This window comes from Cricetulus griseus, chromosome 6 (assembly GCF_003668045.3).
Source record: "Cricetulus griseus strain 17A/GY chromosome 6, alternate assembly CriGri-PICRH-1.0, whole genome shotgun sequence".
In the NCBI taxonomy this organism is placed as follows: domain Eukaryota; kingdom Metazoa; phylum Chordata; class Mammalia; order Rodentia; family Cricetidae; genus Cricetulus; species Cricetulus griseus.
The window spans coordinates 53082868-53099612 of NC_048599.1; the positions used below are offsets into that span (position 1 = coordinate 53082868).

At 42.9% G+C, this 16745-nt stretch overlaps 1 protein-coding gene across 1 annotated transcript in view; it reads left to right on the forward strand.

Moving 5' to 3' along the window:
* Fbn1 (fibrillin 1) overlaps nucleotides 1–16745 on the forward strand; it is a 217741-nt gene that overhangs the window by 32876 nt on the left and 168120 nt on the right. Inside the window, exons 4-6 of the mRNA XM_027421965.2 lie at nucleotides 5428–5510; nucleotides 7142–7240; nucleotides 15098–15193. Coding sequence (XP_027277766.1) covers nucleotides 5428–5510; nucleotides 7142–7240; nucleotides 15098–15193 — 278 coding nt within the window. The remainder of the gene's footprint in view (nucleotides 1–5427; nucleotides 5511–7141; nucleotides 7241–15097; nucleotides 15194–16745) is intronic.

Sequence of the window (16745 nt, forward strand, 5' to 3'; positions counted from 1 at the left end):
CCTAAGATCAGAACCTAGATTCCTATCAATCCCTGAGCTTGCCCTAAGAGCAGACCCCAGAATCCCACCAATCCCTGAGCTTGCCCCAAGATCAGACCCTAGAATCCCACCAATCCCTGAGCTTGCCCTAAGAGCATACCCCAGAATCCCACCAACCCTTGAGCTTGCCCCAAGATCAGAACCCAGAATCCCACCAATCCCTGAGCTTGCCCTAAGAGCATACCCCAGAATCCCACCAATCTCTGTGCTTGCCCCAAGATCAGAACCCAGGCTACCCTGGAAAGCTCTGCCCCCAAGAAACCGGATATAAGTCTGCCTCCTGCTCATTTCCCTGCTACTTCTCTCCTGAGCAGTGGCAGCCACCTTCTTGTGTCTTTCCCAATAAATCATGTGTGAGGTTTGTTGTGCCATGTGGTATCCCTTGACTCCCAACTGTCCAGATGCCTTTCTCTTCAGATCTGTAACACTTACATGCGAGCCTTTACCCAGCTTTGACTTTTTAGAAACTTAACGTTTACAAATGACATTGCTAAAATTCCCTCATTGGGATTTGTGAATGAACATCTAGCTCTGCCCCCTTCTGCTCAGGTTATAGGGACAAACCAAAGTCCCATTCCCTTGCAGCTCACCTTGGGGAACCAATACATATACTTGGGGGGGGGCTTATTACAGATTATGGGTGAGGGGCTACTGACAGCAGCATGGGTGACCCTAAAGCAGCTGCACTGACAGTCATCACCCCATGTTTGATGGCTCTCATGGAGCAAGTGCTGGTAAACTGCTGTGTTCTCTAGGCTGTTGAAGCTCACCATCCCTGCTATGATGGAGCTGGGTAAGAGAAGTTAAGATGTGGTTAGGTTTTTATTCAGTCCACAATGAATATGTACATGTTAATGTAGCACTATAACCTGCTGTAAAAAAACCAACTTATTCCATACCACCCATTTACAGTTTAGTTGGAAAGGCTTTTTATTATCAAATGCCACATAGGAAATATCTTCCTGTCTAAATACATCAGTGCTCCAGTTGGTCACCTTGCACTAGACTCAACCAGACTTCCTGAGTTCAGATTCACCCTGACCTTTTCTACGATACAGGACTTTGGTAGTTGTTTAACCTCTCCAAGGCCCTAATTCCTCTGGTAGAAGATAATAACAGCAGTACTCAGGTAAAAGTTCTGTCTAAACTAAGAATGAGCAGCATTTAGTGTCCAGAGTCTGCTCCCTGAATTTTAAGGCTCCAGAGACAAAGGCTGCTGCTGTTTTCTGCTTGATGGCTGAGGAGACTCAGGTGCAGCCCTCAGTCAAGAGGATGATTAAAAAAGGAGAATCCAGATGCATGCTATAGAAAGTGCACGGTGAGTGACGTCACTAAAAGTATCCTCTTTGTAGAGCGTTTAAACATCTGGTCCGAGTAATAACCTTTAATATGAAAACAACCCAGTGTGGATCCTTGAGACTTTACACGTCTTGCCTCCAACTCCCCATTCATTTGTTTCTATGGATGTTCCAATCAAAAGAATCTGTGGATTGAAAGAACAAATTCTACCCAGCATGTTCAAGAAATCCCAGTTCACAATTTCCAGACTCTATTGCCAGGAAGAAATGGGCCAGGAGTGAGGGCATGGGTGTCAGATTAAAAACCATCTTTGGTGATGTTGATTCAAAACAATCAATTAAAAGTAAGTACTGATGTAACTAATGGTTGTGGTGCACTTCCTTTAATCCCAGCACTCAGGAGACAGAGGTGGGTGGATCTCGAGTTGTACCAGCCTGGTCTACGGAGTTGTTCCAGGACAGCCAGCCACAGCCTACACTTATGAAACCATAAAGACTGCCACAACCAAGTGTTTCTTGGCTTAAAGATGATGAGATCAGATTATTAGCCAAATGTTTAAGATTTGGAGCATGAGCAGAGCTGGTATAAGGGCAGTAAGTAAGTGATGAAGCAAATTGTCTCCTGGCTGCTTCCTCAGTGCTCATTTCAGATTTCATACTTGTCTCTGTGGTGGTATCTACTGTCTGGACTCAATAGCCATTGGTTTCTTACAATGAAATCTAACAGCTTAGCTCATTGAGAGATTCAGGCTTTATTGTCCTCTGCTTCCTTTCTTTTGATGAGGTGGTTTGGTTTTTTGGAGGTGGGTAAAAGGATTTCACTGTGTAGCCCTAGCTCGTCTAGAATTCACTAGGAAGACCAGGTGGGCCTCAAGAGCAAACTTTCATTTGTCAGTTGTTTTTAAATACTATGTAATATTCTTAGCTTATTGGATCAGTTGTCTTACTGATATCCAAACCTTTCTTTCCAATTTGTTCCTGAATTCATGCCAACTAGGGAATTATTTATTTATTAAACAAATTTAACGTGTGTGTGAGTATATTTGTGGTGTATCTGTCTGTGTGCATGTGTATTGCCAGAAGGGGATATCAAGTACCCTGTTCTATCACTCTTTCCTTCAGTCTGTTGAGATGGATATCTCACTGAATGGAGAACTAGGCTAGTGGCCGGCAAGCCCCCTTGATCTGTGCCTGCTACAGTGCCAGGCTTTTTATGTAAATTTGAACTGAGTTCCTCATCCTTGCACACTGAGAGCTCCTACCCACTGAGTCCTCTCCCCAGCTCTGTGCTGTGACTTTTGCACTGTGAAGACTTAGAACACTAACATTCTGTTTTGTGACTGTGGTAAATTCTGAAGTCTTCCATGATTTTTGATGATAGAGTGATTCTAAATATAGAAAACAACTTCACAGTACTAAAATTTTTGATACCTTGAGACGAAATCTTTTGACTATCTTGCTTTGGAGGACTGAAGTTACTGACCTTGAACCTTTGCCATTAGCTCTTTCACCATGTCATATGTGATGTCATTCCATAAATGCACTCATTTATGTCAGACAGCCCTGGTTTTTAACCACTAGGCACCCTGCAAAGACTCAGGGGGCTTGTGAAGCAATCCCAGGACTTGGTTTGGGGTCTGAACTGGATCCAATAGAGCTGCTATAGTGGGCTGTTGATGGGGAAGCGTGAGGCAATTGAGTTTGGCTGGATTGTCATTTTGATAGGATTTAGAATGTTTGAGCCCCCTCCTCCCCACACCCCTGTGTTCTATTTTCCTATACATTTCTTTCCAAGCTTTTACTTTCCCAGGATCTTCTGCATACTGAGGTTTGGGATTCAACTTGGTCACAGGAGGAACTAAATGAGACTGTGCCATATGAAGGACTAAATGACGAGATCCATGAGGTTAAATTACATTTCCTAAAGCTTTAATTGTATGAGAGGCCTGTCTGCATATATGTGTGCATACTATGTGCATGCCTGATTCCTGTGGAAGCCAGGGGGTGTCTGAACCCCTGGGAATGGAATTACAGGTAGTTGTGAGCCACCATGTGGGTGCTGGGAACTGGACACAGGTCCTCTGGAAGAGCAGCAAGTCCTCAAATGCTGAGCCTTCTCTCCTATCTCACAGATACATTTTTAGTACACTGTTGTCTCTTCCTGAGGAAGTGGAGTAGGTGAAATGACCCCATCTGGAAGATGATGGTATTTTGTGTTTTCATTCTCTTTCTTACAAGGAGGTCTGGAATGCCCATCATTTTATGAACATGCATGCATGCATGCATGCCCTCATGCACACATACACATGCACATACACACTGGTGACAAGCAAAGGCTGTATTATCACAATGTGTGCTGCAATAAATGAAGACTAAGGAGGCCATGAAATTATGCCTCTAGAGTCTAGATACTCATACTTTATGTTGCTGGGTATGAAGTTCAAGGTTCTGTTCTGTCAGCCCAATTCTTCCCTCCGAGCCTGACACCAGTCAGTCTAGAGTGCACATTGTATGCTGTAGCTTGTTCCAGAATTTCTAGAATTGTAGAAAAGGTGAGGGACAGACACAGACTTTACCAGAGTCCCCTTTCCTGCAAGAGATAGAGAGGTGGGTGGAGTTTAAGCAGGAGGACTTTGCATCTAGGTTTTGGATGCATCCCAGCTGAGAAATATGTTTTAGCCATGCGGTTGTGTTGAAGGTTTATCCTTGAGGGACTATGGTATTCATACTAGAAAGCCTTGGAATGTCTTCTGTTTTGTGAAATTGACTGTAAAACATGTGACCCTTTAAAAAAAACCACTTTTTTAATTTTTGAGAATTTCATATTATGTGTTTTACCACACCCAGTCCTGCCACCCCTCCAGCTCATCCCATGCTGCCCCCACAATGTCCCTGCTCCAACTTCACTAATTTCCTCTTCTTCCTTTTTTGATTAATAACCTACTGAGTCCAATTGCTGCTGCCCACGTGGGCATGGATGAGAGGCTGTGGCTTCCTCCCCCAGCAGCCACCAATTTCCAAAAATTCCTCCACTAGGGGTAGGAGGGCTCATGACCCATCCCCCAACCATTCTGGGATTTTTGACTGGCTTGATCTTGAGTGGGTAACCATAACAGCTGTGGGTCCTCGAATGCTTCAGCTGCCCAGAAAACAGCATTCCCAGCTCCCCTCCCATCTTCTGACTCTCACATTCTTTCTGTCTCCTCTCTCGTGATGCTCCCTGAGCCTTGTGTCAGGGGTTGATATAGAGGTCCCGTTCAAGTCTGAGCACTCAACACAAGAAGTTTCTAATTAGCTATTGCCAGCCACTGGCATCCATGTTTAGGCTCAGAGGGTGCACACACTGGAGGGCTAGCTTCTTTTCAGTCTGTGTTCCATCTTTCTAATACAGGAGTAGCCCCACCTTCCCCCAGTTGCCTTCAGGAACCGTCAAAGACCGACCCTCTGGATTCTGAATGGAGGCTTTGCTCCAAGACATGTGACAAGTTGTCTGTAAACAGTAAATTCAGAGTGACATTGCTTTGATTTTCCAGTGATTTCTGGTATTGGCTCTTTCCAAGTTTTTGCTAAAGAAATATTTACATGTTTTGGCCCTTATTTTTTTTTTCCTGACTGATGGTAGAGTTAGAATTCCTGTAATTTTGTCAAAGAAAGAATGTGGTAACATTTTAGAGGTAGGCTGGGCCAGAGAGGGGGAAAATATGTCATTTATGAGAGTAGACATTTAAAACTTTGCATGTCACAGATTTTAATATGATCTTTTTAATTCAAGTTTGTAGGTAGTTGGTTTAAATTGGACCCATTTATGTAGCTCCTTTGGCTTTCACATCTGTGCACTGAGATGGCAGGCACTCTCTTTGGTATCTCTGGGTTTTTGTGGCTTGGTGTACTATGTATGTGTTGGTATTAAGGGCTTCCTACCATATCATTTGGTGAAAATGTTCCAAATGCCCTAAGCTACTCCATTTGATTGGGCCTCCAAATTTTACTGTTCTCTGTTTTCTGGGATTCACTCTAATTGGGGGTTCCTTCTCTCTCATTTGGTTATATCTTATTTTTCAAAGTATGGAATTCTGTGTTTTTGTTTCAGACCCAATGTCTGTGGATCACGTTATAATGCATACTGTTGTCCTGGATGGAAAACCTTACCTGGTGGAAATCAGTGTATTGTTCGTAAGTAAATACATGCCCTATCATTTGCATGTTATCTTGGCTTCAGTTGCATGGTGACACTTGCTGCTGAATACTATTAATGTGTTTATAACTCAGCCTCTTGGAGCTAAGAGTTTCCTATGTATTCTGAATCCCCTTTGGGAAACAATAACTTTCCAAGCATTGCCCTTCTTTAATCAGTGATTTCCTTTAGAACATTTCTAAATCTACAGAATGGAACCATGGGGACGCTTTGATTAAAGTTGTGTGCTGTTTGCACAAGCTGCTCCTCGCTGGGTAGACTAGTGTAATCATGCTAATGGGATTTTGAACAAAGGCTTCTCATTGCTGACTTCCTCACTGTAATTTCTCCCTGTTTGGCTGTAATATGCCTGGGCCTCCCCGAACCACGTATATTAAATCTGAGGGCAAAAGCAGGTCTAACTCTTAGAAAAAAGAGCAAAGGCAAGGACTAATTTTAATGATCAAAGTTGAGGCACAGCTGACTGTGGCAGTATGCACCATAATCCCAGAACTCCAGAGGCCGGGACAGAAGGATCAAGAACTTAGTGAGAACACGCCTTTTAAAACAAAGGCAGGCATGGTGGTATACACTTTAAGCCTAGCACTTGGGAGGCAGAGATGTTTAGATCTCTATAAGGTTGAGGTTAGCCTGGTCTATATAGCAAGTTCCAGGCCAGTCAGGGATATACATAGAGACCTTCTTTAAACACACCACCCCACCCACCCACACACACCAAAAATAAATAAACAAATTTACTTAGCAGAGACAGCAGAATGTGGAGTTCTCTAAAAGAGCTGGCAGTTGAATCCTTTCTCCTAGTTCTTTGGAATTCTCTTTTGAATGTTTTCATTAAGCATCATGCCTAATGCACGTGATTCTGTGATAGCCCATCTCATAACAGCTTGCCATGCCTATGAGATCTCTTTCTGTGTTTCAATGCACATTCTACCCTGTATATTATTTTAGCTTTTTGTATCACATTGGCATCTTACAAGGCTCTTGAGTTTGGGCAAAGGTGCCCACTGTGCCAGTAAGTCTAAGAAGTAGTAACCGAAACTTAGTGTTCTGATACCTCTAAGTTATCTGTCATTAAGTTGGCTCTTCAGGACCCTAGCAGAGCATTTGACTCTGGGTGACACACTGACAATGAGAATGTCTCCTTGACTATAGGATCAGCTCTAAGTGGTCGATTCCGGATTCTCCCCCTAGGCTGTCAGTGTAATTCAGAACAGAGTAACAATTAAATGTTTACAATAAAACCATCTGCCAAGAACACTATTATAAGCCTTCTATTATTAAATTATAAATTAATATAAGAGCACAGCTCTTGTAAGAATATAAATATGTTTAGCTACAGAATTTTTATTTGTTTTGTTTTCTCTTTGTTAGCCTGTCCAGAAATTTAGAGCTATTGGGTCCTATTGAATAAGCAGAAAGGCAGAGTGCTACCAATATCAATAAGGGAGTTACTGACTTCAAACTAGAGTTCCTTTACTCTGGTAGACTTGCTTTGTAAATGAGTACATGAGGGCCAGTGGGCCCAGGGCGCTTATCTGAGCACTGAGTCCTGTGCCTAGCTGTGTGCTGAGGAACTCATATGCTGATAGATTTCTGATTTGATTTGCAGCCATTTGCCGGCATTCCTGTGGGGATGGATTCTGCTCGAGGCCAAATATGTGCACTTGCCCGTCCGGTCAGATATCGCCTTCCTGTGGCTCCAGATCCAGTGAGTCTAACATGTCATTATAGATGATATTATTTTATGTGGTTATGCCCTATTTTCTCCTAAATTTGCTTTTAGGTTTTTTTCTTTCCATGCAATACATTTTCCCCCCACTAGAACATCTGCCTTCTCTACTTTGCCCAGAATTCTTGGAAAGGCATTCCTGGATCTAGCCTCCCACTTCCCTTCCTCATTCTGTACAGGAAAATTGCTTGTGGGGTGTAGAAAGAGCATAAAGATGGTCACCTTCTATGTCGGTATAGCCGGGTTCATCTCTGTATCTCTAATGGAAACACTGGGGCAGGTGCTCACAGATATGACCATATAATGAACATTTTTGGCTCCAGAAAACTAGCTATTTTTATTTGTGCTACTGAAATATGAAACTGATCTGATGAAAAACTTATGTGAAATTCAAGACACTTGCCTTTCCATGATAAAAACGTGAGAGATAGTGGCATACAGACATGACATAAGACATGGCATTTATTCTGTCTGGCCACATAAACATCCACAGTTTATGCTAGAGAGCCATTGCTTTCTGGTTTTATTGTTTCTTTTATCTTTAAGTGTGGTGTCCAAAGTATTGGAATGGGGAAACACGAGGGCTGGGAGGCGAGTCCTTATTAATTGTTTAAAAAGTTAAAGTTCATGTCTTTATAAACAGCCTTAGATATCCCAACTACTGCCAAGGCAAAACAAATGTGTGTCTGTATTTCACTTCCAGTTTCTGGGGAGAAAACTCCACTTACTGTATTCCATATCTGAGGACATTTTCAGGATCCCCTGGGGTGGAGTGAGCATGTTCTCTTTGGTCTGGTGTAAGCATACTACATTGTGTCAAGGGTCCCTCTCTGCTGAGAGGCCTCACATGAAGCTGTGACCTTTATTAGCCCAGAAGCTAGCTCAGCTGAATTGCCTGGCACAATAGACCATCTTAGTGCCCACTCACAGGGGAGCACATTTTCCTGTCCAGGGATGGGCCAGAGTAGAGGAAGTGGGAAGGACTTTGGGGTCAGTGGACACAGAAACAACTTTCAACCAGTGATAGATGGGGGTTTTTGGAGCAGGGCTCTGGCTTCTGTGCTCCCAGTTTGGATGGCTCTGAGATTTGTCATGTACTGTGTCCTGTAATTCCTGACCAGAACTCAGCCTCAGCCCAAAGTGGTGCTTCCTGAAGTCACCCCCAAGCAAACTTGGTGAAACTGTCTGCTTCTGCTGGAATCCAATTAAAGATGGCTCAATACTAAATGAAGCTGGCTGTAGATCAGGATAGCAATTTTCTCCTGGTCTGGGACTCTCATTCCACACACTGAGCATGGCATATTCTTACTTGATCTTAGCTTGTTTTTGCATGTGCAAGCTGAGTCTACCCATCTAGGGCACCTGAGCTGGAGGAACAGTGAAGTCAACTGGGAGTTTCAGGAATGTACAGGACATCCCTACCTCTACCAGAAAGACCCCAGACTGCTACCCAGGAGAGACAGCCTCAGTGTTGGAAAGAGCATGGTTATCAAGATATGAATAAAACTCTTTTCCTAGACTGGTCTCTTACCTGATTAGCACCTTAAGGGAAAAATTACAATTTTTTTCAGATAGAAAGTTAATCCTCATGACTTCTTTGTGAGTAAAAATCATGAGACAGGGACAGGATTTTAACAAGACCAGAGACGATGTCTGTGTGGTCCCAGTATGCTTCAAACTAGCCTTGAGGTAGGAAGGAGCATAGCAGTAAGACCCTAGGTCAGGCTTAATCTAGAGATTGGAGTCTGAGCTTTGTGGATGGTGCTTTCTGGAGACTTTGGATCTGTGGGTGCTGCCTGGGCATTGGGCAAAGCCCCAGAGCTGTGTGTAGATCAGAGGAGTATACAGAAGAGACTGTCACTTTATCAAGATCTTTGAGGTATACGGAGTCTTAAAAATTATTGTCTTGGACTCTCTTAGAATTAACATTGTCTTAAGAGCTTGAAAAAATAAAGATGGCAACATTTGAAAATTTAAGTGTAGCTGAGGATGGTCAAAATTCCTTTCTGGCCTTTTGAAACCATGTTTAGTGGACTTGGGGTGTGTGTGTTTCAGAAGGTATGGTCAGTCTGCAATACTCATCAGTGTATGTAGATCACATAACTCTCCTGCTAATGGGATAACACCTGTCATCTACAAATGGATTTGGCTGTATTCATAGCTACCCTGGGACACACACAGCCCGCAGGTTGGACAGGTCTGATTCTGATCAATCACTTCACCACTCCAGCCTATGAAAAAATTCTACTTGTTATGTGATGGGTGATGTGGGACTGGCAGTTGTGGACCTCTGAGCTCTTATTGTTCTCATTTGATTGAGGAAAGGGCGGAAGGAAGCTGTTCTGGCAGGTGGTGTTTGACTCCAATGCCCCGTGGAACCAAAATGGGGAGACATCTTTCTACAAGTTTCAAACTACACCAGCAAAATTCTCATGTGCTAAATCCTAGCACTGCGGGATGTGTGATCTGAAGACATTTCCTCACAAGCCATTCTCCAGAGTTTGCTTCCTCAAAATCAGTTGTGCATCAGCTCTTCCACAAAGCAAGTTTTCAAAGCTGGTGAACTCTAATTTATCAGCTTTCCTTGGCTTCTTCATGTTTTTGATGCCCAGTCCAAGCATGCGTTGCCTAGTCCTAGATCACAGAGATTTTTCTCTACCTTGTTTCTAAATGGGTATACTTTTACATCTACATCTGTGATTTCAATGGAGATAGATTTTGTATGAAGTGTGATGCTGAAGTTAGATTCAGTTGTTACCTATGGGTGTCCAGTTGCCCCAGCAAAAACCAAAATTCTGTCCTTTGGGCATTTAATTTTGCTGTGGATTGGCTCTTAAATGTCTTGTAAAGGTCAAGGAGATGTTGGAAGTAATGAAACGTCCCTAGGGAGGGGTCTTCAGGCCACTGGATGTCCCGAAGGCGACTGTGAAATTACAGACCCCTTCTTGCTTTCCTATGTCCTCTTGCCACAAGGTGAGCCATCTTTCCCTGCCACATCCTGCCAGCAAGTACTGCTTTCTTGTAGGCACAAAACTGTGGGACCGAGATTCTAGAATGGAATCTCCACAGCTGTGAGCCAGAGTAACCCTTGTCCCACTACAGGTTGATTAAATCAAATATTTGATATAGTGACAGAAACATGACTAACAAAACTTAGTTTTGTGTTTTTGTCCAAAGTCAACTGGGTATGTTTTTGTGAGTCTGGGCTCTCTGCTACTCCACTGACCTATCACTTCTCTGTTGTCACAACCCTGATCCCTTAGCCACATGATACAACAAATTCAGGCTCTTACTTTCTTCTTTCTTTTCAAAATTGTTTTGACAATTCTTCCCCTGCCCATAAAATGTGTAGTTGGATCTTACCTATATCCCCACAGCCTTTTCAGGTTTTCAGAAGAATTATATTAAATCTGCATATCAATTCGAGGAGTATTCCCATCTATTAGAAGCCCATCTTTTTCAAGTTTTGTCATTTTCTGTTGACTTCAATTCCAGTTGAGTCTGGGGACACTTTTGCTTCCAGTATAGGTCCAAGAACATAGGAATACCAAGGGAGAGTGGGGTGTGATCATGTGCCAGAATGTAAGTGGGCTCAGGGGAAGAGAGTACTGTAGCTACGCTGGAAGGCTTGACTCTGGGAAAAGCATTTTAGGGATCTGTAGGGTTTACAGTGACAGGAACGAGTCCCTAAAAGCTGCCTAGACTTATTATCCTTTGGGCTTGTTGAATGGTTTTGCTGTCTGCTCAGACTTTATGGAAATATCTTGTCACAAATACCACTCAACTTGTCGTTTTTTTAGCTCAGGTAACTTTTAGTTTTTGGAGGTGCTCTGGTCCTGTTCTAAGCTGTGTGTGTTTGTAGGTACCCATGGAGATTTGTGCACATAAGGGAATTATCGGTCCAAATGAAAACTCTTCTTGTCTTGCAGTGACTCAGGATACCCCAGTGGATTGTTGTCTCAGGTGTAGGATCCAGAGACTGGCCTGGCTATTTCATTTGTCTGTTTGTGTTTTTCTTGGTGATGAAATTAGAACACACATTCAGCCTACAGTTGCTTATTTAGAATTTTCCCCAAGTGCTCTCTCTTTCTAGACATGATGGTTGGTCTTTAGAGCCTGGTACACTCCTAAGGGAATCGTTGCTAAGATGTTGAGAGCCAAATGTCAGCCCGGCATCTCTTCCTCTCTATGGTACATGCATGCCATTCCTTTTGAGTTAGTCATTCTAATGGGTTTGCACTGTGTTTTCTGAAGACTTTTGTGCTCTTCCTTGCCACCTCATCAATGGAGGACAACCAGTTGGCATATGCTGAATAATTGAAAGGGCTGACTGTATCTGAAATGAATGTGAAATTTATTGGGGACCTTTTGTGGATATGGGTAAATGTTGACAGTTTCTGTTAGTTCTGGGATATGGAGCCTGGCTTGGAAAGGTCTGAGACCTCCTGACCACCTTTGGTGTGACTTTCTCCCTGGGGATCTGACTGTACAAGACAGCCTCGGCTTGCCCAAGAAAGCTTAGACTCTCCTAGTATTCTGTTTGTGGTAAGATCTCAACCCAGGTTGAGTTTAGGCATTCAGCACAGCCAGCGAAAGATGCTTGCATCATACAGGTGAAGTAGAACTCTGCTCCAAAGTGTGTGTATTTTCTGTCATTAGACAGACTCTTGTCTGCTAATTATAAAACATCTGGAATTCCTAATTAGATAGTAAATTTATACTAGGCACCAGTGGCAGATTCAATCTAAATGAAAACCTGTCTGTGGGTCTGGGTTCTCTAAACTGTTTCCAGTTTTGGCAGCAAAGGTGAAGCCAAATATCTAGTTCTTTTATTTTCCCACAGAAATGCTGGGTTTGTGCCAACCTTTTAAAATAACCTTTGAGACAAAGCATCAATCTGTACGTTACTGGAATTTACTGTGTAGCCTAGGCTGGCCTTGAACTCATGCCAACACTCCAACCTCAGCCTCAAGTGCTGTGGTGTTTCAGAAATAAGTCCCTCTACCAGGCTCAGTCCCACTTCTAAAGGGATGCTTTTCCTTTAGACTCTAAGACCCACCCATGGTATAGCAGGGATGGAGGACTCCATTCTGCTGATAACCTTGCTTGAACACTGCATCTGAGGATTCATGGCCTGTTGGGCTGTGTGACCACTGGACTCACAGTGATGTTTGGCCTTACCAGCCTTCTAGAGTGTTTTGATTTTTAAAGGAGAAATAATATTTTTAACCTGGAAAATTTTCAACTGGAAAGAGGGGGTTTAAAGAAATGAAAGGCATATCAAGGGAGGCTTTAGATCTGTCACATTTCAGTGTACACGTAATCACTCTCCCTGAAAAAGAGAATTTGACTTTCAATTTGAACAAGTAACTGGGAAGCCACCGTGCAAGCCCCTGGTAGTTCTTTTCTTCTTCCTGTTTGAAATCTCGGAGTGGCTAAGTGGCTTTGTTGCTCATGTGGGAATGGAAATCAGGTCTTGGCACGAACCGCTTTAATTGAAATCAGTTTGTGCACTGAGTTTGCTCTAAGGGTGACGTCATTTCCTGCCTTTTCCCAATCCTCACTGTTTTTCTAAGATAGGATGGAACTAAGCATAGCACCAAATTTTAAAGCAATTGTGCACCATTTCCTGACCCACTTAGAATAGTATCCAAAGTTCTTACCATTTTTCCCCCTTGTGTACTTGTAGATAGCTTTAGCGTTAAAAAGAATTTGGCTGAGAGGTTTTACTGGAGCCTCAAGAAACAGTTGTGAGGTTGGTAGCAGTGCTTCAGCGGGGAGCTGTTAGCTTTCGTGGATAGAAGAAAAAAAGATAAAAATATATGAATAATTATCTGCTTAGAGCTGTACAAGCACCTAGGACACAAAGGACAGCTTCTTAGCCCCAGCTGCTCTTCAAGTGTAGCTTCTGTTGCCATTGCTAGGTAGTGAGAGCTAAGCAAATAGAATTAACAGTGCTGCTCTGGGCACACTGAGGGACGAAATTAATAGTCACGACACTTCCTACTCTCAAGAAAAATGAGTCATAGGAAGGAGAAACAAGGAAAGTATACACATGCACACACACACACACACACACACACACACACGCACGCACGCACGCACGCACGCACGCACGCACGCACGCACGCACGCACGCACGCACGCACGCACGCACGCACGCATGCGCATACACACGCACTCACAGAGGGATTCACCTTCACTGTCTCCCATCTGGTTTCAGAAGAAGGAGAGAACAGATGTCATAAAAGAGCAGGGAATGGAGAAACATTTAAAGGGTCTTGGAGAGAAGTGGGACTTGATGAGAACTTTATTTTGGGCTCTAGGAATTAGGGGCGGAGAAACAGAAGGTTCTGAGGGATTCCACAAAGAGACCAGCTAGGAGTGCCTAGCATTTTGTGTGACGCGTAATAGGCATGCAGACTTATTTATTGCGGGACTGAATGATAGGTTCGTGGGTCAGGAGAATGTGTTTCAGGAGCTCTACTGAAGAGGCCTTGAGTGCTGAGAGGCAGAAATCTTTTGGTTCAGAAGAAATACAACCTTCCATGACATTCTAGTAAGAGCGAAGCAGTCTTGAAAAGGGGGATCACTTTCAACTTGACTTCTCTTTGTGTCTAAGGGGGTGCAGTAAGAATGGGAGTTTGAATTTTCCTTTTCCTGCTGTCAGGCTAGATTGACCTCAGAGTATTTGTAGTTCATTAGACAAATGCCTCCCCCCCACCCGAATCCCATAGTCAAAGTTTACTTCAGCACTGATGAGGCTGGCTGTGGGGAGTACTCTCTTAGATTCTGCTTAGAAGGTTTGGCCTGCACATTCCAGGAAGACAGCCGGAGAAAGAGTATAGCCCTTGGTTCCAGCTTCTGCATAGATGGAAAGCCCTCTGCTTTCCACTGAGCCCTTTTCCCTGGGAATTGACTCCCACACATAGGGTAGGCCAGAATAAGCCAAACCCCCAAGGCCCAAGCATAGCCTCCTCAACAGGACTCACGATGTCCTTAGCCAAGTCTTCTCTAGGTAGAGTAGTTCTTGCTTCCAGAGAGCAGGGACCTGCTTCACGTTTTGAAAGTGTTATCAGCCTATCCCAATTTCTGAAATAGAGACAGCCTGCATGCTAGAGGTGTGAGCCTATCCTAACTGTGACTATTATCCTCTCTCGAAGGAGAGTGTATCAGCCAGTTTTAAGATTCTCCTTCAAGTGGGTTACTGTCTCAGGTGTAATGGTGTCCACCCATGGGCTTGGGAATGTACGCTTCTGTGGGTGAGAATGAGATGCATCATGAAAGTGAAATATTGACAGGTCTTTAGATTAAGGTTACAGTGTAAATGAACAGCTCTTTCTGAGTTTAATCCAGTGAGCACACCAAATCTCTACCCACCAAACATTCTAGCTATTTAGTTCCTGTAGTCCAAATGGGACAAAAATCGGTGGAACTTATTATCTGACTGTCTCCATGGCCAGATGCTTCATATTCTGAATCCTTTCATAAAATCATTGCCACCTTAACCTTGCCGTGTGCCATCACTCGGGCACTCCTTTCTTATTGGCATAAATTACAGAGATGACATTGAGTTGTAAATTCTGCTAAATTAGGCATGTCATTTAGCCCCATTAAAGCAAATGCCAGGAAAAACCTGCATCGTACTGTAAATGGTTTTATGCATAACATAATAAGCCCTGATAATTAGAACCCTTCTACAATCTGCGTAATACATCAATCTCAGTGAATTATTTTATTTTCTTGTTAAATAGCTATAAATCATCTCTAGTGAAATGTTGCCATCGAGGCACTCAAATTGCGAAACCAAGTCATTCTTTGTTTTCTCCCTTCAAGTACAACACTGCAACATTCGCTGTATGAATGGAGGCAGCTGTAGTGATGACCACTGTCTATGCCAGAAGGGTTACATCGGCACACACTGTGGACAACGTAAGTATGGCTTGTGCTAGATGTTGGTCTTATGTAGCTCTGTGGTATATGAAACAGGTGCTGTAGTTGTCTTTGAAGACCAGGGATACCACAGCTTTGCAGATGTCTAGACAGCCTTAGAGATGAACAGATCACCCCACATATTACTGGATTTCCATCCTGGATGCTGATAGGAAGTTGTTTGCTTCACTTTCTTTTAAACCTTATATTTACGGGCAGATTTCTTCTTTTTAAACAAGCATTTGCCAGTTATTTAATTCACAAACTGCACACTCTACCCTTTCAAATTGGAGGGCTCCGTAATCTTAGCTTATCTGCCAGTGCAGACATCACCATCAACCAGTTTTTTTAGAGCATTTTTATCTCTTCAAAAGGAAATCCCAGCATTAGTTCCAAACACCTACCTTTTGATTTTTCTCTCTGTCTCTACCTGCATTTTCAGGAAACATCTCCAAAGCATTTCAAAACAAACCTCATCTTTGTTTCCAAACATTTCTTTGGTATTGATTAATGATGTCAGCCTCTCTCTAACTCCCCAAGAGATTCTGGCACTGTAGTGTTTACTCTGTGTGTCCAGTTTGCCTGTTCACTCAGGAGCACCATTGATTGTGTTTGCGCTCTACCAGTCCTTGCTGAATTCATAGGATGAGAGCTCATCTTATGAGCTCTTTAATTACTGTAGGATCAACTGCTCACCCTTTAGAAAGTCTTCGAAAATTGAAAGACAGCAAAATAAAATTCTATGATCCAATTACTGCCTTCTAGGCCTATAGTCTTTTGTACTAAATATCTTATTATTAGTGTTTTCATGTCGTTAATTGTTCCACAGTTGTGTTAAACTCCATTATACAACCTTTTACTTAATAAAATGGTTATTATTCATGTTGTTTCGAGTCTTGCTGTTGTATGTATATTTCCTATGATGAAAAAATTCTACTATAAATGAACTAACAATTATATAATGCCCAGTGATTACCCCCACACTGCTATGTGGCAATAATACTGAGTTTTGTGCAGCCCAACTTGGAGAGAGGAGAGAAGTCAGTGCAGCTCAGGCAGCTCTTGGGCCCTGTCCTGAGGGATGTGTAGGAGTTCACCCATCAGGTGACGTGTCATAGCCCTTTTAAACAAAAAGCCCAGTGTGGGTTGAAGCACTAGATCAGGACATATCACTAGAGCAGGTGCTTTGTTAATGCTAGATAGAGGTGAAATATGGAGACAGGTGTCGGAGGGAAATATGGTCAGACAGGAAGCCATGGGCCAAGTTTTTTTTTTTTTTTTTTTTTTTTTTTTTTTTTATAGGCTTACTATTCCTTGCTAGTTACCCAGAAAAAAGGTAATGAAAACACAAAGTAACAGTGAACTGTTCATACTGAGTTACTAACTCTACCTTGCAATGTGGCAAGTACATTTTAAAGCTACATTCTTGGGTCTGGCACAATAATTCTTCCGGTAAAGGTATTTGCCACAAGTCCTGGTGTCTTGAGTTCAGTCCCAGGGACCCACTTGGTGGAAAGGAGGAATCAATTTCCTTATGCTGGCCTCTGATCTG